The 22,858-nt window shown below is 46.5% G+C and overlaps 1 protein-coding gene across 1 annotated transcript; it reads left to right on the top strand.

The window, feature by feature from the left end:
- Positions 1-1,549: 1,549 nt before the first annotated feature.
- On the top strand, positions 1,550-22,809 carry LOC108502582 (rho GTPase-activating protein 7-like). The gene is made up of 12 exons (XM_017825655.1): positions 1,550-1,621; positions 9,185-9,256; positions 10,738-10,819; positions 12,190-12,253; positions 13,449-14,800; positions 15,228-15,398; positions 16,070-16,229; positions 17,343-17,541; positions 18,429-18,648; positions 20,335-20,449; positions 20,884-22,042; positions 22,731-22,809. The coding sequence occupies exons 1-11, from the start codon at positions 1,597-1,599 to the stop codon at positions 20,899-20,901; spliced, it is 2,478 nt and encodes an 825-aa protein (XP_017681144.1). The 5' UTR covers positions 1,550-1,596; the 3' UTR covers positions 20,902-22,042; positions 22,731-22,809.
- The last annotated feature ends 49 nt before the right edge of the window (positions 22,810-22,858 follow it).

Genomic DNA, 22,858 nt, shown 5'->3' with positions numbered 1-22,858 from the left:
AAATTGCCCATTTAGGAACCAATTGCACAAAAATAAATCGTAATCTCTGCAAATTTTGCATTTGGTTGTTATACAGAAAACTAATGATAATGAAACACGCCCATAAATTTTAACTTCATTAGGGTATAATATTCCTAAATGAGACTTGGTAAAAGAGAAAAAAGGCATTATTTCACTTCTTAAGTCGTCATTTAGGGAAGAAAAAAAACCAAAAAACCAAAACCAACCCCATCCAGAAGAATTCTTATTTTAAATAGAAAATTTTTGATATGCCACTTCATTCAATTTCTTGGTTTTCAGTCTGTGTTTTAAGGTCCAAACTGTAAGAGCCTAAACATTACAAGAAGTTGTCCTACAGAAATTTGGAAACTGGTCTGGTTTTCTGGAGCAGTTCATTGAGTTTGAATTATCTGTCAACCCCTGTAAGTGAACACAGCATCCCACCCTTCTGTCTGCCCTATAGAACTGTAGCCTGACAGTCCAGCAGACATAAAATTATTAGAGATTTAAAGTTGGCTTCTGGGAAAATAATTTTAAATGTATTAATAATAATTTTAAATGTATTAATACTTCTGATATGTTCTTCTGAGACCAGCCTACGTGACACTCTGTACCTGTTGACTATCCCTGCACAATGACTGTTCAGGCTGCAAAGGCTGATCATGTTTTTTTATTAGATTTTGTATTGCATCATTAAAAGCAGAAAATCGAATCATAGCAGCAATGAACTACAGCAGAAGCAAAGAAACCGAGCCTGTTTCAGAGGTCCCAAAGCACAGTCATATGTTTTTAGCACCCAGATCCGTTGCTTAAATGCATATGAATTTTTGAGACCACAAACTATTTTTTGTCTAGACTAAGCCCATGTAAGCAAAATAAAAGCACAGGTTCTGTCTTTTCCATTGTGGCAAGGGTCATCACTGTAAAACAACAAGCACATTGCATGGCCGGGTGGCAGTCGATCTCGGGAATCAGATCAGTTGTAAGGATGAATCCCGGCTCTGCTCTGTTCCCTCTGTGCTCCTGGGCACAGCATCTCCCAGGCGGGATGCAGTTATTTCCCGATTTTTTGTGTGCAGGGTAGACGCAGCACTGCTCTAGGTATTTGTTAGGAAGGAAAAAGGGGAAAAGTAGCTAATTTAGTAAAACTTTGAGGAATGACGTTGGCAAAACTTTAAAACATCGCGGTGAGCCAGGAGGTGTTGATTTGCCTTCAGGTTCTGCTTCGCTCTGAACGGGGGGCACTGGGGATGGGGTGGCGGCTCCGTGCAGCGGGTACAGGCAGGGACCTCTGCCAGGGGCAGGCAGGGACCTGCGGGACACCCCTCCTGCGGCATCGGACCGAGCGGGGACACGGAGCGGGGACACGGAGCGGGGACACGGAGCGCTCCACGGGGACACGGAGGACACGGAGCAGGGACACGGAGTGGGGACAGGGAACGCTCTGCGGGCGCGGAGCCGGGGCAGGCGGGGCTGTCCCGGGCGGGGCTCGGGCCGGGGCTGCGGCACAGGGGGATGTTCCTTGCCCGGAGCAGGGCGGTCCCGCACCGGAGCCGAGCGGCGGCAGCGGCGGGAGCGGTCGCGGGGCTGCGGCAGATGACATCCCTCGGAGAGGATCCAGGTGGGTTCTATGGCCACTGACATCCCCCGGAGAGGATTCGGGTAGGTTTTATGGCAGATGACATCCCCCGGAGAGAATCCAGGTGGGTTCTATGGCCACTGACATCCCCCGGAGAGGATTCGGGAAGGTTTTATGGCCACTGACATCCCCCGGAGAGGATCCAGGTGGGTTCTATGGAAGATGACATCCCCCGGAGAGGATTCAGGTAGGTTTTATGGCCACTGACATCCCCTAGTGAGGATCCAGGTGGGTTCTATGGAAGATGACATCCCCTAGTGAGGATCCAGGTGGGTTCTATGGCCACTGACATCCCCCAGTTAGGGTCCAGCTGGGTTTTATGGCAGATGACATCCCCCGGAGAGGATTCAGGTAGGTTTTATGGCCACTGACATCCCCTAGTGAGGATCCAGGTGGGTTCTGTGGCCACTGATATCCCCCGGAGAGGATTCAGGTAGGTTCTATGGCCACTGACATCCCCAGGCGAGGATTCATGTGGGTTCTATGGTAGATGATGTCCCCAGGTGAGGATCCAGGTGGGTGCTGCTGTTTCCTACTGCTGCTTTGTTAGTGTGACAGCAGCTCCCAGGCTGTCCACACTTTGGATCATGCTCTTCCAGTAGCTGCTGGTTTTACTTCCTAGCCAGATGCACTTGGAAAGTGGTGAGTAGATTTCCTGACTTTGCTGTCTATCTTTGAATATCAGCAAGCTCCACCAGGGTACAGTGACCCAGTAAAAGTTTGTCCATTGCCCTGGGCTCAGCAGCTGTCAGCAGGCTCAGCACAGCACAGCCTTAGCAGGGCCAATAAACCAGCTCGCTTTTAGATGTAACAACTTACTGGGCAGTCTCTGTTGGGTTACATAGTTCTTTATGCATCGGTTGAACCTGTATCACACAGTGGTATTATTAGCATTTTGCGTAATTAAGGAAAACTTACTGCTACAAGATGAAAGAGCACAGACAATTAGGTTGCGTTGGGTTTTTTTACTTCTGTGCTAGAGGTTTATTGATGTTGGCTCTAGTGGAAGTGAGCAGTTACCCTCCCTGCTACAGTTCCTCCTAGGAATCTTGCATCAAGTGTTTCTCAATCACGTACAAGGGTCCCGTGAAAAAAACATCCATAAGGAGCTTCTGCGTCAGAGAAATGTGGGATCGATTCCTGTTTTTTAGCCATCAGGGCCAAGTCATGGAGAAGCAACATATCTGGGGTTAGATTGCAGGGAGATAAATCCCCTCTCTTGCCCCACTTACTTGGATGAGGATTTTCCAGTGTGGATTGGAAATTAGAGAGTTATACTCTCCTAAATTGATGTGAGTTAGACACCTAACTCCCTTGAGCCCTCTGAAATTCCTGTGGAGCAAACACTACCTTCTCTAACTTACATGGAAGCAATTAAAAGATCAGCCAGCACTGACAAGCTACTTAATGTGGTCTGCAAAGAAAAAGGTTTTAAACTTCTCTGAGTCCTAGAAACCAAAATGGGAGGCAAATGACAAGGACCTGAGTAAGACCCTTAATATCAGCTTGGGAGTCCTGGTAATCAGCTTGGGGAGCTGAAGCCAAGGAGCTGGATAAAGATGCAATTAAGGTTGCCACAAAGTTCTGAGATACATTGCAGTTCCCAGCTGTGATAACTGAAGAGTTGGCTGCAGTTCCAAAACACCAGCATGATAGTAAAGTAGGAATGAAAGGACAAATATCTTGGCCTTTTCATCTTCCAGACATTTATGTTCACTATCTGCATGGAGCCTAAATTATCCTGGCTGAATTCCAAGCTATAATCTTTTTTTTTCTCTTCCTTGAGTGGGCTAGCTAAGTACTATTAGGCTTTGATATTTTGCATTGCACAAGGGAAAGTAGAATAAACACTGCCATTTATTTATGATCCATCTTAGCTTTTTGAGAGTTTGACGGTTTTACAAGTCCCTGACTGCTTATCCTGGTCAGTGCAAACACCCTGCTTTGAAAGCATCGTGTTTGAGCGTTCAAGATGGAGACAACATGTTCTGACTCTTTTTAAGTAAGAGGAGATAACATAAATAAAAGCAGTTCTTGAAAATCCAGCCTCAGGTATAATGCAGCTCTGAACATCCTCCAGAAATCAGAGTTCTAGCACTGCAAATGCATTTTTCACAGAGTGTGTATAAAATGAAATAGCTCATTAGCAGCTGTGGGGATACAGCAATTTGTATAGCTCTGGGAAGATGCACAAACCAGAAGGATGTAATGGGAAAAATCACAATTTTATCTTCAAATGGAACCCGAAAAACCCTTGTTGCTTCCACCACTGGCAGCAGAACCAGCAATGACAGGATCTAAGGGAGTGTGTGAGGGACCTGCCAGCTCACAGCTGATGGCTCGTGAGCTGGAGGAAAAATGTGGTTCAGAGTTTGACATGTGGCTGCCAAGCATTCACGGGGCTTGTTGACTCCAGGACTGGAGAGGCTGAGAGGGACAATTCGGGACTGTTGGTGATGAGAGGAGGCAGCAGCACCTCCCCAGGCTGTGGCACATCAAGCAGGTTTTGAGGCATCTGCTTGTCTGTGGCTGCTGAGGAAGATTCCTGCCACGTGGAGAAAAAAAAAATGTTCTTCCTATATAATGACAGAAATTGAGAAAGAGCAACATTCTTTGGATTTTTGCCTGTTTCATTCCAGAGTGATGTAAAATGTAGTCAAAGTGAGGAGTCAGTCCTACCCTCTGTTCTGTTCTCTTGTCTGCACATGGCTCTGTGCTGGGCATGTTGAGAAATCAGCTCCTTTCCACAAGCACCACACTTGTGTCCCATAGAAAAGGGCATAAATAGGATCCTGCAGTAACTAGTGCTGCAAACAAGCAAGAAAACCTCTCAAACTGTTCTGCTTCCTGGCATGGTTTTGGAAGGTGTTCAGACTGAAATATAAATCCCTTTAACTAATGAAATCCTGATCACCATTTGATTCCTACCTGTCAAAACTGGAAAACTATTTTGGACGAGGATAGAAGTAAAAGTCAAACATGTACTATGGGTTTTAAAAACCTGACTAAAAATTGCTTTGAGAGACCCACAGTTAGACACCTCTGTGAAAAGGGATACATTTAGCTGAAGGTTCCACACCAGACTGATCTCCCTGATTGCTGCCAGCCGGGGTGGGCAGGGCGTGTTCCCGAATTTCTCCCTGCACGTACCCACCACTGCCCTTGTCCTGCCACTGGAGCTCATCAGAACATGTGATAGCGGATTCAGAAAGATAAAACATCGCAAATTTGACCTTACAGAAAAAAAAAAGTTACTAGTTTCCTGCTGTTTTGGCTGCTGGAACCTCCTGGCATAGGCTCAGGGTGATGGTGAGGAGTGGTAGGAAGTTGGGGAAAGGAAAGGAAGAAGTCTCCTGCTTTGGCAGCTGGTCTGTGCAGCTGGAAGTCACACTGCATCCTGACAGTAAGGTTTGCTGTGCTTATGCTTTCAAACAGAAATTTGTATCCTCCTATTTTATTTAGAGAGAGTATTTTTAAGTACAGTTTGACACACTTCTTTAGCTGAAGTTTGTGATCATCTTGTAGTAAGGCTGAGTGGCCTGTTTGATACACAGCTGTCACTGGTTTCAGTTGTTGCCCCTTCCTTGTTGTAAGGAAAGTGCTGCTTCTTGTGAGGAAAACGTCTCAGACAGAATGCCCAAATTTCAGCACAGGTGTCTTTTCTTTATTGCAAACAGTCCTGTTAACACTGATGTTCAGTATGACAGGGATTAATACATTTTGTAGCATCTGCTTTCAAAGTACTGGAGGAGTCTGGTTGCTCCAGCCTGCAAACAGGACAGTGCTCAGAACACAGTTTTTTCAGGGGGAACACAGTTTTTCAGCCCAAGTGGATGAAGGAGAGGTGTCACAGCCAAGCTGATGGGGAGGAGGGTGCAGGGGAGCAGAGGCAGCACCCCAGTGGGGACCAAGGGGCAGCAGCTGTGGAGGGCTGGTGTGCTGGGGTTGCTGGGACAGGCAGGCTGGGGCACAGCCAGCAGTTTGAGTGCTGTTTGCAGTGGGACTGGGCTGAACCTTCAGCACAGAACGTACCTGTGTAACACAGGACAGCCAGAGGGTGGCACAGGCCCTGTGCTGTGCCTTGTTTCTCATAAACATCTGGTAGTAACCTACCACCCGTAGCCCATGGGGAAATAGCTGGCTTGGCATGGAAATGTTGCTGGCAGCCTCTAATCTAAGGATATTAAGCTTTGCAGGTGTTTTTTTCATCTGCTTAATTATGAAATCAGTTCAGGAGAGGGAGATGACACATTTAGGTTGCTCTGCTATTTCAGTTGTACAGATAGCATCCAAAAGATGTTAAAAAAATGTCATGCTCTTGTAGGACATCCAATTCACAGGCAGATGTGCCTGTGAATATTTGGGAGTGCTGCTCCAAATTGCTTTCTGAAGGCTCCCTCATTTCTTTCCTCTCCAACAAGGATCTGATCTAACATCAAGAAGGACTACACAGTTTCTATCAGCTTGGGTTTATCAGCACATTGATTCTAGAAATTAGTTTGTAAACCTGCAAGATTCTTTTGCAGTTACAGTGTGACTGCAGAAATGGGAAATCAAACTCTAACCAGGCAGAGAGGCTGGTTGGGAAGGGGCATTTCATCATGTGAGGCAGAGCAGGCAGGATGTGAATTCAAGCTTGGAATGGGTCTTCACAAATGGCTCAACTATACTATTTGTCTTGCCAAAAATATAGTGTGAGGGTCCTTTCAATAGCCCCAAAGAGTCTTCAAGAAGATCATCTCTGCTTTCCATGGGGAATCTTTATGTAGGAAACTGAGCTTTGGCTGTTTTTCAAGGCGTGCCTTAGAGCATCATGCAAGTTGGCAGGGCTGTGGTTGCCACTGCAGCCCCTCCCTGTTATAAGCAGGGCTTTAAGTGTCTGTGGCATGTTTATAGCAGCTGCTGCCCAGGGTGGGTATGTTGGTGTCACCCATCAACCTACTCATGATTATTGCTCCTCTTTTACATCTCTGTGACTTTTATTTGTAGAACTCTTCATCAAGGGAGATGGGGAGCTTCATCTGCATTTTGCCATTGCTGTCTAATGAGCTTTCACTTGTCCTTCATGCTGCACGTGCCATAAAAGCAAAGCAGTCCTGCATGTCAGTGCTGAGTGTGGCCCTGTGGAGAGCAGCTACTTTCCTTTGAGTAATTATTTCTTATTTCCTTTTTTATTTTCTCCTCTCATATTCATTATCATAGTAATACAGGCTGGTCTGGGAATTTCTTTTCACCACAGTAAAATTCCTAGCCATCCATTATCCCTTTATGATTTCAATTTCCAGTAGGAAGAGGCAGCATAGAAGCCACTGAAATGTGGAGGTATCAGGAGGACATTTTTGGTAGTTATTTTAGCAATGAATAATCACATAAAATCTAATGGCAGATAATTTATAGAATCATATCATGTTTTGGATTGGAAGGGATCTTAAAGATTATCTAATTCCAACCCCTTGCCATGGGCAGGGACACCTTTCACTATCCCAGGTTGCTCCAAGCCCCATCCAGCCTGGCCTTGGACACTTCCAGGGATGGGGCAGCCACAGCTTCTCTGGGCAACCTGTGCCAGGGCCTCACCACCCTCACAGCCAAGAATTTCTTCCTAACATCTAAACTAAACCTCCCCTGTGACTGTGAAAAGGTACCTTAAAAGGCATGAAGATTTATGTTGGCACAGAAAATTCCCCCAGCTCCTGTGTCCTTGTCCTATGGAAAAGGCCACCTGTAGATGTGAAAATTCCATTGTATTTTCAGTCATATTCATTGAAAATGTCACCACCAGGTGCAAAATATTTTTCTGCCTGTTCTTATTTGCATCACAGTTGAGGGCTTGGTTTGCTCTAAAAATGGAGTTGTCCTTTTAATGTGCTGGGAACTGGGGAATCTTCAATGCTTGCACAGCCACTGTCTGTCTGAGCTCAGGGGAGCTGTGCATGGACCAAGGTCTGGAATTAGGACAGCTGTAGTTTCCCCACACTGAGATGACTGAGTGAGTTCACTGGGCTTTTCTAAGTGAAAATCACTGTGAAGACTCTTGGTGTTGAGTGGTCACCCTCCTGGCTCTTTTCTAAAGATTGTTTTCTTTCCTTTTTTTTACTCTGCTGGTCTTTTTCATCCCCCTCTCTTGGTATTCTGCAAATGCTGTGTTGTGGTGAAGATTATGATAAATTACAGCACTTAGTAATAAATGTTGGCATAATCTATATAGGTTGTTGTGGAAGAAATTAGTTTCTCTTCTGCAGTTTGAAAAAAAAAAGGAGTCATGCATCTGTTTAGTGTAAAAACATCCTTGTCTTCCTGTGGTTTAACTTTATTCTCAGATGAAAAAGCCACAGAGTTTTGCACAGGGAAGCCTGTTTTATGGATGGCATTGTCCAAAATAATCAAGTGATAATGGAAACAATTTAAAGTTTGGAAGTAGAACACTAAAATCATGGAAGTTGTGCAATTTCTTTGCGAGATTCTTCAGTCTGTTGCACTGGTGACTTACAACTGAGAAGTCTGAGCAAAGCAAGCAGGGAATTTGAACAGGTATGTATGTCAAGTGCTTTGGAATCCTAATCTGTGAGTGTATGTGTAAAGAAAATAGTTTTAAGGAACAAGCCTAGCCTATCATGCTACCACTTTAAGGTGCTTTAAAAACATTTCTCTCTAATAGGCATGCTTGATTTTAAGGTAGTTTAAAAACATTTTTTCAAAGGAGTCTTTGCCTTTACGTTGGTGTCTGTTGTGGCAGATCTGGAGTGCACACAGGCTTACAGAAAGTGTATATGGGAATCCTCTCCTCTTCCACAGAGCCAGTAATTTCTAGTATTGGCAGAGCTTAGAGCCTGATGGCATGCACTCATGCTGACCTGTTTGTGTTTTTGAGGAATCTGGTGAGTGCTCTGTGAGTTTCTGAAGTTATATTCTGCTCTGCTCTTGTGGGAATATTACAGAACTGGCCATAGGGCTCTAGGAATTGTCACAAAACGAGCAGTTAATTCTTGACATCTGCAGTGCTGCAGGGACTGCCAAGTTGCGTAGGTAGTTGGCAAGGAAATAAATATTGATAGACCCTAGCAACAGGTACTCCTGAGAACTCTTGTTCTGGGAATGCTTAGGCCGTGTCCAGTGTTATTAACGTTGTGATATCATTTTAAGTTTATTTATAGGGTCTGTTTGTGTCTTATCACCATCTCTCAGAGCTGGAATGCACGAAGGGGCTTTGCTGCGCCAGGGCAGAGTTGTGTGTTCTGCACCTTCCCTGGTGACTCATTTCAACATGTAACAGATGCTCCACTGCCCACACCTCAGGGGTAGCTGATGTGCACCCATGTGTGACATCTCAAGTATGTGCTCATATCTAGAATCTCATATGTTTGCTTACCCATCCTATGGTGGGATGACTGCTCTGGAGCCATGTGAGTTGGATACGAGGATTTATTCCTTTTTAGTGACATCCTAACAAAGCACTAATATACAAGATCCTCGGAGAATCCACCAGGTAAAATGAGCTCACACTGTGAAAGCACTGACATGAACAACTGTGTGTTCTCCTTGCAGAAATTGAAGCCAGAGAAGCCTGTGACTGGCTGAGGGCTGCCGGGTTTCCCCAGTATGCTCAGCTCTTTGAAGGTATGATCACAGACACTTGTCAAGCAGCTGACACTGAACACTCTAGTGGAATTGTTCACATAAATAATATATTTCAGAACCTGACAGTTTTGATGGAAGCACTTCCAAATTCTGTCATATATTCATGCAAATCTTCAGAAAAATAGTAAAGCTCTTGCAGAAGGGACATCTCGTCAGGGACTCAGTAGAATTCTGTAAAGGAGCAAATCTTTCCTGGTTTCCTTTTCTTGTAACTCAGACAAATCTCTGCTTTTGTGATTTTTAGTTGCCTATAGTTTTCTCAGGCTCTTTTCCTTGTAATGCTGGAGTATTTTTCTGACCACTGATTGCAACCAAAACTCCTCCAAGGCTCTCCAGCCTGAGCCAGATTGCTTTATTGGTGTATTGAAAAAGAATGATGGAAAAATCATCTTGCAATCATAAACGTTTAAAACTGATACTCAGCAGCAGCCAGCCAGAAAAAAAAAAAAAAAGGCAATTTAAGCATGTTTTTCATGTCATTAAATCTACAAAGAATGCTTATTTCTTGTGGGGGAGGCATGGATTTATTAAGAACTTGTATAGCTTTCAGGGCACACTTGTACTTATACCTTAAAAGAGTTCTTCTTTAAAATATGTTTATTGTTACAAACACTGAATGTAACAAGAGGTAATTTATTTTTAAGAGGGATTTTATCAAAGAACTACAGTTAAAAGAACCAACAGTGACTTCTGCCTGCTGTCATTCTCACCTCCCCCTGATCACTGCAAAATTAAAAATTCAAAGCCAAGCCACAGAGCTGGATTTGAAAGCTGTATGCTATGAAACATGCTGCCTCATGGCAATGCTTCCTGTCTGACTACAGCAGAGTTCATTCTACAAGATGTGTGTTGGAAATGTACACTGCCGTGCTTCTGGAAAACAAATCCCCTGCATCCCCTCGCTGCTTATGCAGTGTAATTTACAGACTAGGAAAAGTAAGCTTAAAAAAATAAGCCAAGAAAATGCTTAATGCATCTTACTGGTTCCCTCATCTGCAAGGTTAGATCTCAGAAGCTGAAACACTGAACTGCTCAGCTGGTGGATCGATCAGCTCCCAGCCCAGCTTGATTTGTCAGACTCAATCCAGCTCATGAGTGTGTGTCATGTGCTGCACTGAACATCACCAGCACAGAGCTCGTGTGAAATACTCCCTGTTCTGCACCTGAAGGTGCAGAGAACCAAACCAAAGCTAAACTTTGTTTTGTATTTCCTGCCTATGGCACTACAAGCTCCTGGAAATGCAGGAGTGTTTGCCTACCTGTAACTAACAGCAGCAAGCAGATCCCTGCATTTGTTCTACTTGCTCTAAGGAACTAACCCTCACTTACTTGAAGGACCTTTGCATGAATATATAGCTGTAAAAATAGGTTTAGATTCCTTTCCCAGGATGAATAATGTTGCAAAATTGAAAGTCTTTGCAATTAAAACTCAGATTTCAGATTCAACTTCTTTGTTACAGATATGCAGTTTCCCATTGATGTAAAAACTGTAAGGAAAGATCATGAATTTTTAGATGGAGATGCGATTGAATCACTCTTCAGGTAAACATGAATTATGAGTCACCTTTAACACCTCCAGGCCCCACAGTTATTTGTCATTCCTTTTTCATGCCTTTGTTTTTGTCAGAGACTTACAAAGTCACCAGTTCTGTGAGTGAAGGAAATCACTCAAGCACATGGTTTAGCACCAGTGAAGTTGGTTGTTTTAAGAATTTAAAAGTGAAGTAACCATGTGTCTGCACATGTCCAGCCAAGATCTTGGGGATGTTATGCTGAGCATCAAATCTGTCTTTTCTGTAATGTGAGATGTCTGCAGGCTGAGAAAAAAATAATCAGTTCCCTGCAAGCATAGCAGGCTGCTCTCCAGGATCACGTATAACAGAGTGCAGGAATTTCCTCTGACTGGCCAAATTCTGTTCCAGCAGATAAACAGAAAAAAGTTGTATGCACGAGATTCCTTCTTTTTTTCCTGAATATTTTTTGAGTGAGAAGCAAAGGTATTGATTTGAAACTATTGTTTTGCCACAGCTGTTCAGAGCACACAAGTGGAATTGCACTGTCAGGGCAAAGTCAAACCCTCAGCCCTTTGGCCTTTCCCAGGAAGAGTGCCAGGGTAGTGTGAGACATTCTGCTTCACTTCACACCACAGTTACTGAAGCCTTCTTGTGGTGGGATTGTTCAGCAGAGTTCCTGTAGCAGAAATTAGAATTTCTACCTCTTAAGGGGACTGGAAAGTTCCTCTCCTGGCAAAGTGTTTTGGTCCTTTTCTGTCCTGTCAGGTCACCTGAACTCAAGTTCTGCACCAAGAGGAGTTGTTCACATTTACATCTCCAAAGCACAGCAGATACTCGAGAAATTTAAGCATATTTTGTTGCTTGTTATTACTTCTGTCCTGAGTGCTCCTTGGAGGCTCTGTGTGTGCCTCCTGTTGAAGCTGCCTGTTGTTTGGCATTTAAGTGACTGACTGTTTTGGGACCTTTTTGATTCCACAAGCTTTAATTAAAATCATAGATAATAAAGTCCTTCCAAGGAATTAGTGCCTTCATTTATTAAAAAAATTATTTTTTAAGAAGCCCACTCAGAGTTTCAAAATCTTAAATCAGCAGACGGTTTTTCACAATCATTAAAGCTAACAATGTGATTTTAAATTAATTAATTATTTTAAATTAAAATATTAATTATGGTTGTCTTCTCTAGTTTTAACATGGCAAAACTGGGAGTGTGAACATCATGGGGTTGTTACTGGTGCTGGTTTTGGCAAAATGTGTGAGGAACCTCTAAAAGAATGTCAGTCTTGGACCCCAATAATGAAGACACTGTGGTAGAAGATCACAGCTGTACTGGCACATGTTCGTTTTCAAGAAATGAAATAGTTTAAATTTAAAACTTCTGCTTTTTCTCTCATGCCCCAGACGGCTGAACACGTTGAACAAGTGTGCGTCAATGAAAGTGGAAATAGGCCGTCAGAGGAAACGGGTATGTTTGTAAAGCACAGTCACTGTCCTCATTAAAGATGTGTCCAGCTACTGCATCAAAAACCTGGTTTTGAAAAGTGCACGAAGGATTAGCCATTTCTAAACTTTCCCTTTTATTCTCTTCCATCCTGCAAAGCTCTTCCACTTGCATTTTCTGCTGAAAAATACGAGGATGGAGGTTGAAATTACACATTTTTCAGTTTGTAACTTTGTGAGGTAGGTTAGGAGTGGGCTTTGAAGCAGTTTTAAAAATTGATTTGGCACATGTTACTGTCCAATAGTTGCACCAAGGTCCCACTTCAACATGTCTATCATTGCTTTCCTAAGCAGTTTCACACCTTATTTAAGTCCTGAAAGTGAAATTTCACTCCTACTGAGTAAGCAAAGAAATTAAATGGACATCTCAAATGTTCAGCCAATAGAAGATGGGTGAGTTTTAGCTGGGCTGGTTTTGTCCTCTCTCACAAAAAGTTCTGCAACTAAAACAAAGTGATGGTCACAGCTTGGCTGGGCAACACCAGGACTGCAAAGCCTCTGAGGTACTGTGGATTAAGTGCAGGATTAGCAAGAAAATAATGCCATCTTCTGGAAAAATGTCTAGGTTTTTGGAAAGTTCCACTCTGTCATTAGGAACGAATGGGGCAAGAGAGAGCCCACAGAGAAGAGACATTTTGCTATCCCAGTGTTCCCTTGGAATGGGGACAACAGAGCAACTGGGGCAGGAGTCAGGGGAGGCTGAGGAGTCCAAGAGGGTGCCACAGATATTGATGCTGCCACAGTCCCACAGCCAAACACTTCTTTACCTGAAAATGAATGAATTTTGGCCATCAGAGTGTTTGATTTGTTTGGCTGTAGGAAAGGCCATGTAAATTCAACAAAAGTATCTTTCAAATGCTTTAGATTTGCCACACCCCAGGATTTTTCACCCTTAGAGCAAATCTGTCACCTTTTCCTGTGGTAAACTTCCCAGATCTGTCAGTGTGCTTGGGAGTCATTTGTCAGCATGTTTTTCAACTAACTCAGGGCAGCCCTTCAGTGAATGAATGGTCACATTTCCATGTGTTGGTCTTGGGGGTTTTGGAGGTAGGCAGAAAATTTAAGTCTCCTTTTTCGGTTAATTTATTTATATTTTTTTTTGTAATTTAAAATTTGCCAAACATTGACCTTGAACTGTATTTTTTTTTCCCCCTTCTAAGAGTGATGATTCTGAAGATGATGAACCCTGTGCAATAAGCAGCAGGTGGGCTTATGAGAGGTGCAGTCAGAGGTGGTCTCGAATCGAGAGCCTGGAGGGTTTCCCGGCAGAGGGAGGTGCCAGTGCCTCGGTCCCAGGCAGTCCAGTACTGAAGATCATCAGCAAGGAGGACAGTGTCTTCCTGGATCATGGAGAGAAGCACGATGTGTCCTCAGTTCACAGCACCAGCAGTGCTGACAGTGACGCTGTGAGCTCCCCAAAACCTTTTGAAGATGTGGAAACCAGCACGAGTTCCTCGAGATGTTCCTCAATTAAGGTACCTGCACTGGACTCTACTTTCAGTTGTTCTCCTCCCCCCAGTGAATTTTTAAATAACACCAGCGAGCAAAAGCTTTTGGATAAGTCGCCATCTAAAAAGAGGAAGAGCCTTCTAAAGAAAATGGAGAAGCTGCACTTAAGGAGCTGCAACTTAAGGAGTGGTCAGTCAAAGGCCAAACCCACAATAAGTGAACCTGTTCTTCTGGAAGGGCTTAGTGAAGAAAAGATGAAGATGCTGAACTGTGTGAATATTTCTGACCTCTCTGGCATCCAAACAAAGGACAATTCTTCCTTTTCTCCCCAGAGTCACAGCAGCAGCAGTCAGTCTGGAAAGAGCAGCACAGTGAGCACTCCAAGTCCTGGTATAAAACCAGGCAGCCCCTGTGAGGGAAGGGGGATGTGTGCAGAGTACACAGACTCCAGCAAGCTCTTGCTGTGGAATGACCTATCTCAGCAAAACCTGAAAAATGACATGACATTACAAAAACCTCAGATGTTTCAAATACCACAAGGCCATAAACCTGGCACCTTCCCCACAGCACTTACAGACAGCTCCCTCTCTCCAGCAGACAACTCTTCTGTCAACTGGAGAACTGGGAGTTTTCACGGGTGCAGGAGAAGCCGGAGCAGAAGCGGTTCCAAGGAGCCCAAAGCCCCCAGGAGTCCCCTTTCAGGCTCCTGTAACAGGCTAAGTGTGTATGACAACATGCCCAGTATGGACCTTGACAACCTGGAGGCAGCACAAGTCGGTGATGATGATGTTTTTTCAGAACTGAACAATGTTATAGCAGATGTCAACGGCCTCAAAAAGTTGGTTGATCAGTGGACAGAGAAGTTCTCAGATGATGGGGATTCTGACTTTGCCAGTGACTTGACCTCTTTGTGTCCATCCTCTCCTAAAGAAAGCTCTCTTGAAACAGAGGGCTCAGAAGACAAGAGAGCAGGGGACACTGAGGGAGAGAGCAGCTGTGGCCTGGGCAAGGAGATTGGCTCTGCAGATCTGACATACATCACAGACTCTAAAAAGGCCAACAGGTCAGCCATCCTTGGGTTTCCCCTTGATTCTGGCCACTCAAAATGTAACTGCTTTGCCAGAACAAAGTATTCTCAAGTCTGTTCTAGGCAGCAGGGTCTGCACTGCTGGTGCCAGGTGCCACCAGTCCATAGTTACTCTGGTGACAACATCTGTCCTCTACTGAAAGCAGGACGCTCATGATCTGCATGAGCACTCAGACGTCTATTTGGAATCAGGCCTTACTGCCAGCCTGCTGTATTTCTTAGGGAAAGAGCTGGTATTACCAGAGGACCTCCTGGATGGGAAGTACCTTGTTTGAGTGCAGCTAACCATGTGGTGTTTGGCAGCTGCAGGTCATTTAGAGCCTTAGATGCTTCACAGCTGCAGACAGAAAACTAATGGGGATGATGGGGATGATCCTAAGCTTGAGCAATGTTTATCCCACAGGCACAGGAAGCAACAGTGGTCTGTGGAAGAGAGTGTGAACTTGGAGAGCCTTTCCATTCAGAGTGATGGCCAGTCTGCTGCCCAGCTGGCCCGGACACAGAAGCTGGCACTGTTGAAACTCACTGCTTTAATGGACAGATATTCCCCTTCCAGCAGGCAGGGCTGGAACTGGTAAGTCGTCTAATGTTAAAGCAACCTGTGCTGGAAAGAGAGGATTTGGTGCAAGCAGGTGAATTCCTTTGTCTGTCTAGATTACATGTGAGGAACTTCATCCCATTAAATCTCCAGCAGCCTCATGGTTGTTTCCATGGTTCCAGGGTTTCCTCTGCTGTGGGGCTGCACTTGGGCTCCTCCCTAGTGGTCGTGCTGTTACTGATTTTAAAGCACACTATAGTTTTTCTTTAAATTTGCCTGTTTTCAGGGCTTTGTCAGAGGTGCTTCACAGGGATTGCAGGACCTGAGGTGAGAGCTGGCTGGGCTGAGAATGCAGCTCTTCAGTCTCTGAACTAAAACTGTGACAAAGTCACACACCTAAATGGCTTAGAAACATCAGTCAGCATCTTGTGATAGGGAGCTGGTGCTTGTATATAGAAGGAAGTGAAAAAAGCCTGCAGTGCCCTAAAGGATGCTTTTTAAAGCTAATTTCTGTAAGGAAATGAGGAAGTCATTCCTGTAATCGCCTTGACTGGTTTTCTCTCTCTGATGGTGCTGTGTGTACAGGTCTGTGGCAGAATTTGGGTTGTGACAAGGTATACAACTAAATGCTTTCCCATGCACATAAAGCAGCAGGCAGAGTGTGCTGGGACCTAATATGTTGCATGTCCTGGTTTTTTTCTTTCCAGGACCATTCCAAAGTTCATTAAAAAACCAAAAGCCTCTGACTACAAGGACAAAAATGTGTTTGGGGTTCCTTTACTCCTGAACGTGCAGCGAACAAGCCACCCACTGCCCAACGGGATCCTGCAAGCCCTGGACTACCTGAGAAGCCACTTTCTTGACCAGGTATGAACTCAAGGCAGCCCAGAGAAGCTCTAGGCCATGAATGGGTCTGCTCCAGGGAACCAGACTCTGCTTCCCCTCTTTTCTGAAGGACTTTCTTGCCCCCCGAGCCTCTGAACAGGCAGACAGGTGTAGGTGTGAGCCTGAGAGGAAATAGCAGTGCTGATTCCTGCTGGGAATACCTTTAGTCCTGTATTGTGGTTTTGTGCCTTGCCTCACTGAAGCCCTCTGCAGCTGGTGCAGGCAGCCAGGCTGCCTTTGCCTGGGGAGGTGTCATTGTCTCTGCTCCCTAAGGAGGTAAATCTGCCAGACAATGTCATTGTTCCCTCTGCTCTGTGGTTGCTGGTAGTGCCAGAACTAATGTGAAAATTAACCTTGTTTCAGTTTTAAGTGTGTTTCGTTTTGAGGTCGTGGTACCCATTTGGTTAACATAAATAAACCAAATAATGTAAATACTGTCTTGGTGGCACAAAGCAAAACTGTCACCAGAAGCTGTGTTGGGATCGAGTCCGTGGGAAACTTCTAAATCTTGGTTTTGCCAGAAACTTGATTGAAAATTACATTAAAATAAATTATATTAAATTAGTAATTTAATTATTATATTAAATTATAATAAAAATAAAATCATAATTTCCCTCAGGATGGCAACTGCCCTGCCTGTGGATGGATTAGATGTATCAGGTGTGTTAAACCTGAGCCTTGTGGATCTCAGAGTCAGTTTGCTTGTTCCAGCACAGGCATGGATGTGTGTTTGTGTTTGGATGGACACATATTGTTGGATATGAAACCTGCAGTTGACATGTGTAAACACAGCCTACCCAAGCAAACAGACAGATGTCAATAGCAGTGATTGTAAAAGTCAAAAAGAGTAATTTTGCATTAAATAAAAAGAAAACAAACATGACAGTTAATATATTGTGGTTCTGTGGGCATCAGGCATGGTTTGCCCTGGGAGGAATATCTGTGCTGCTTCTGATCATACAAAAGTATTTTGGTGTTAGATCCCACTGTCAGAGGGTCTTTGTTATCAAAGGAATGTGAAGCATCTATTTTTTGTCAGAATTTAGATGCCTGATGAGTGCTCTCTTTGTCTCCAATATTTTCTTTTACCCACAGGTTGGCCTGTTCCGAAAATCTGGTGTTAAATCCAGGATCCTGTCTTTAAGAGAAATGAATGAAACCAACCCAAACAATGTCTGTTACGAAGGGCAGTCAGCATTTGATGTGGCAGACATGGTGAAGCAGTATTTCCGAGACCTCCCCGAGCCCATATTTACCAGCAGGCTCTGTGAATCCTTCCTCCACATCTACCAATGTAGGTAACAAAAGATACAGTTTTCCAATGCCTTGGATATCTTGATATTCAGCTGTTCAAGGCAGTGGCCAGACTCAGACTAGGGCCAGGTCCCCTTGTAGTCAGAGGAGACAGGTCAGGCGGGACATTTCTGAAAAGATGAGTTAATTGTGGCTCTGGACTTCAAAGCTTCCCATCTGCATCCTATGGGCCAGCTATTTCTGTTCCTTGAAGGGTGAGTGTATTAACATGCTGCAGCAGCCCCCTTAAACTGCATTTTTAAACAGTCATTTCTTTATGTGAAACAAAGAACTAATCTGTTCCCCTTGTTCGAGGTATGACAGAGCTCCTTGTGCAAGAAGTCCTGTTATATTGATGACATCTCTTTATTAGGGTGCCCAAGCACAGCTGCTGTGAAACAGCCTCTATGCCAGGAAATGCCTGCAGCTTTCTGCCTGTGCTCTCACTGTTACTGTCCTTGAGACTCAACCCAAAAAAGGAGGAAACATGAAGCTGAAATCTCACATTTGATACAGTTTAAACAGGTTCCATCTCCAGTACTTTGCCCTCAAGGAATTCACTTTCAAAAAGCAGCTGCGCTGGGGAAGGAACTGGCTGAAGGGACTAATGATGGTCTTGTTTTTGAGAGAAGGTTTAGGAAGGCAAAGTGTGAGATTTCTGAGGGGTTTTGCAGCCTAAATAATGTGACCTTTTTTTTTGACATAAGTTAACAGGCTGCTGCTATCCTGTACATCCAGGGTTCCAAGCAGGGCACTGAGCTTGTAGGTTCATCCATTTCCCTGTCCCTAACTCACAGGAGACAAGGAAAGGCCGTCACATCAAATGTACCATTTCTCTTACTGCCTCTGCAAGCCACGTGTGATTTTCATCATTTTTTCTGTTTCCAGACGTGCCAAAGGATCAGCAGCTCCAGGCTGTCCAGGCTGCCATTCTCCTTCTCCCAGAGGAAAACCGAGAAGCTCTGAAAATCCTCCTGTTCTTCCTGCGAGACGTGGTCGCTTTTGTCGAGGAAAACCAGATGACCCCAACCAACATTGCTGTCTGTCTGGCACCTTCTTTGTTTCACCTCAACACCCTGAGGCGGGACAGTTCCTCCTCCTCCACTAGGTATTGACATCTTGATGCTGGCACTGCTGCTGTCTGCAGTCTCCTTTGCTGGAGCAATGCTTTCTTTAGCTGGCCTGGGGTCAGCATCTGCTTTTGAGGGGGAAATAGTGTGTGTGTGTCTTGGGGTTTGCCTTAAATCTGGTTGCTCAGGTGCAGCAGGAGCAGCACATGGAGAGATCCAGCCACTCACTGCCCAGTGCAGTGGTGAGGCACCTCTGCTGTTCTCCTCACCAGCCTGTGTGTGTCCCTCACCACTGCTGTATTCCCTGTGCTTGTGCATGGGTCCAGCTGCCCAGGAACCAGCTCGTGGCTTTAAAGTGGTGCTCCTGCACTGGCAACCTGAGCCCAGGTGCAACTTCAAGGCCCTGCAGGTACCTGGCAGATTGTAGCAGCTACTGGCGCTGGTTCTGCTGGGTGATAAGGGGATCATTCCTGCCAAATCGAGCCACAGGGATTCTGTAAATTTATCTTAAAAAGTAAAAGTATCTGGGTTGCATAACATCCCCTGTTTGTACGTGCAGGGAGGAAGGTGCCCTTGGGCCAAAGTAGACAAATAATCTCTGAGAGCATTCATGCCTTATCTGGCCTCCTGAGGCAGGGCTGTTCTCTTTGCTCTGTGCTCCAGAGTTATGGACGGGCACGTGCAAGGGCAGGGATGCACAGCTGACTGGGATGGAAGCACTGTGCACCCATCACTTGGAGATTTATAGGTGAGGACTAGCCCCAAAGCAGAAGCTGTCAGATGTGCTGTTGGCATCTTACAGGCTCTGGACAGCAGAGGGGAGGGGAAACAAAACACTAAGGGTTTTCTCCTGAGTGGCACAAAACATCTGAAAATGCCTGGGGCCACCCCTGTGCTGAGCCAGCACACGGCAAGGGAGCCGTGGGGACACTGAGAGGGCAGCTGGGGATGTGATGGAGCGGCAGCAGCAGCAGGTCCTGCTGGATTGCTCTGGTGTTGGAGCTCCTGGGAGTCTCACTCTGAGAGTTGTACCTCTTTGGTTTACATCAACATTACTCTGGAAATGCTAGGACCAAAAATAGAGATGGAGTTTTCTCTTTGTTGTCAGTGTTTAGAGGCCAGGATGCTTTGAAGCTTTAGCTCTGCTATAGCTGTGCATTAATGCCTCGGTGCAGGGCTCCAACTTCAAAGGGGATGAGCTGACAGGTCTGACTCTGAGGAGCAGCACTGAGGATTATTATCTTCCACCCAATTTTCAAGTTGTTTGGCAGGAATGCACGTAGCTAAAAGTTTCAGAAGCCAGGATTAATGGTGTCATATCATGAATATGAATTAAAAGAGGGGACTGTTTCTGAAACGTGTTTGGTGTGGTTTGGGCCAAAGGATTTAAAAGGTTCTACATGGGCTTTGCAGGTATCAAAGGAGCTTGATATATGAAGTGTACACACAAATCAGTTTGGGGTCATTGCTGTCCTTGGCCAAGTGTGTGATGATGTGCTTGGGGAATAAAATCCTTCACTTGCCTTTCTTGGGCATCCATTATTACTGGTCAGTGGTACCCTGGACACTTCTGGGGTGCGCTGGGAGGGAGCTCTGTCTGTGCACCTCTGCAGGAACGTGACACTAGTACATGGCACACAGGGGCCGTTCAGGGCAGTGTGTTCTGTGTGTGGTTCCCAGCACCTCACTCACTCAGCCTTCCTTTCACCTTCCCCTCCCCATAGATCCAGTCAGAGGAAGTGCAGCTTAGGGAAGCCAGACCAGAGGGAGCTGAGTGAGAACCTGGCAGCAACGCAGGGCTTGGCCCACATGATCATGGAGTGCAACAGGCTCTTCCAGGTACGTCACTCACCGGGCAAAGCAAGAGCCCTGGGGTGGGTGGGCTGCTCGGAGCAGCAGCTGTGCCATTGCCTCTCAGAGGTCTCTGCCAGCCCAGCTGCTGCTCTGAGCCTGTGACATGTGTGAGTCCTGCTGGTGCCACCAAAGAGAAAATCAGTGTCATTGCAGGTTTACTGCAACTATTTGTAAGGGCTCCTCCATTCCCCCATCCATCCCCCAAAACAACGAGGGTTTGACTCCTTGGGCTTGGGGCCAGCTCAGAGAGCACCTGTGGGGCAGAGGCTGCTGTGTGCCCTAGCAGAGAGGCCCTGGCCATCCCTTCTTGGAGAGTGGGTTGAAGTTGAGGTTTTGCTGCTGGGGCCTGGCCAGAGCAACAGCCATACCTGTGCCTGGCCACGGACCCCAGTAATCTGAACCTGGACCCTGTCCCACAGACTGACTTCCCAGCTTGACCACGGCCTCTTTGCCCATCATTATGGACTTGCCTGGTGATCGCTGGACTGTGGCTGACCCTGGTTGCTGTCCCTGGACCTGATCCTGACCTCCCTTGCCAACTCACCTTCCTGGCTCTACCTCGGACCTCATCACCGTGGATGTGTCTGATGATCTGGATTTTTGGCTGACCCTGGCTGCCATGTCTGGCCTGGCGCAGGCACTGTGGGACTGGGCAGCTGCCCTGCCAGCCCTGTTATCCCACCTGACACCTGCTCCCTTTCCCTCAGGGGTGCCATCGGCCCTTGGTGCACCCTGAGTCAGCTCAGACCTTCTTGTGCTCTGCTCCAGCACCTTGTCTGGGCAGGGGCCACTGTCCCCTGGCTCCCCTGAACTGACACATGGCCCTGCCCCAGGGCTCCTCCAGCACTGACTCCCACAACCAGTCCCTGCCTTCTGAGTGACACTCCTCCCCAGAGTAGGGGGTGCTCTGCATGGCATCAGTCTCCAACCTGGACAGGACTCCTCAGTGACCCCGTCCACCCCCAGCCCAACCGCAGGTCCCCATTTCCTCAGAAGTGGCCTGAATCCCTCTACCCATCCCCAAGGGCACCACTGGGGTGCCCTGACACCTGCTGGCTGTCCTGTACCCCATGGTCAGCATGGTCAGGCTGCACAGCACCCTGAGCTACCCTTGGACACACATTCATCCCACACACCCTGCTACAGCCAGGGTGCTTCTCCAGCAGCATTGCTGGCTCCAGCCCTGGGCTGTGAGAGTGCCCCTCGCCCAGGGTGCTGGGCTCCCGCTGCTGTGCCCCCTGCCCTGCCAGGGGAGGCATTTGGAGAAGGCTGTCCCCCTTCTGCTGGGCAGGACAGCCTCTGCTGTACCCCTGGAATACACACTCCCACTGCTCCGGACCCAGACCTGGACTCTGGGCACTGTGGCCATTGCTGGACTGTGGCTGATGCTGCTCCCACCACTGAACCTGACCCTGCCTGGCCTGGCCTCGCCCCTGTGAGCAGGACCCATCACCACTGCCATCCCCAGGCCTGCCCAGCACCTCCCACAGGTAGGGCAGGATGGGATCCTGGCACTGCCCAGCCCTGCCCAGCCCCAGGAGGAGGGAGTGCACGGCCCTGGCAGGGCTGTGGGTGCAGGTGAGTGCACAGAGGGGGTCAGGGAGCACAGCACATGGTCTGGGCAGCTGGTGAGGCCCCCAGCACGTGTGGCTGTCACCAGCAGGGTGGGTTTGAGGGCACTGTGGTTTTGTTTGTTTGTTTGGTTTCATTTTGGTTTTAGTTTTTTGTTTGTTTGTTGGTGTTTGATGTCTGGGGGCCAGCCATCGGGAGAGTGTGTTTGCACAGGGCTGTACTTGCTGAAGCCCCAGCTGGTGCCCACCACTTGAGGAGCTGGGCACTGACCAGCTGTGATAGCCCACCCCTCCCCCAGCTGTCTATATGGGGAACAACCTGGGATATCAGATAGACACACATCTCTTGTATCTACATAGATCTATACATATATATGTAGATATACACACACACATGCATATATGTCAGTGAGCACCTCTATCCATGCAGCAAACCTGCGTTGCTGTGCTGCTTTAGGAGTCTGAAGGCCTTTTTAGGAGGCCCACAGCACAGCCTCCAACAAATCCCAAGGCAAAGGCAGGAGCTGTGGCTCCTAGCAATTCCCCAAGATCAGCATGCACCCTGCAAAGAGGTTTGCCAGCTCCCTAGGGATTCAAAACATTGCTCCCGAGGGGAAAGGCATTTCCCTTGTGTTTTCCTCTGGGGGAATGTAGTTAACTGATCTTCTTCTCCCTTGGGCTTCCTGCTCCTCCAGGTAAAACTGCTCTCTGCCTGCCTGCAGCACCAAGATGACACCAAAGGCCGGGTGACCTGCTCATACCTGGCAAATAAGGTAAAGAGGATGGAAGGTCACCACAGTAAGGTTGCCTCTGGGAGTGAGGG

This window comes from Lepidothrix coronata, unplaced genomic scaffold (genome assembly GCF_001604755.1).
Source record: "Lepidothrix coronata isolate B3197 unplaced genomic scaffold, Lepidothrix_coronata-1.0 Scaffold121, whole genome shotgun sequence".
NCBI lineage: Eukaryota > Metazoa > Chordata > Aves > Passeriformes > Pipridae > Lepidothrix > Lepidothrix coronata.
Note: the sequence above shows the minus strand (reverse complement) of the source record. Positions and strands in the feature narration are given on the sequence as shown.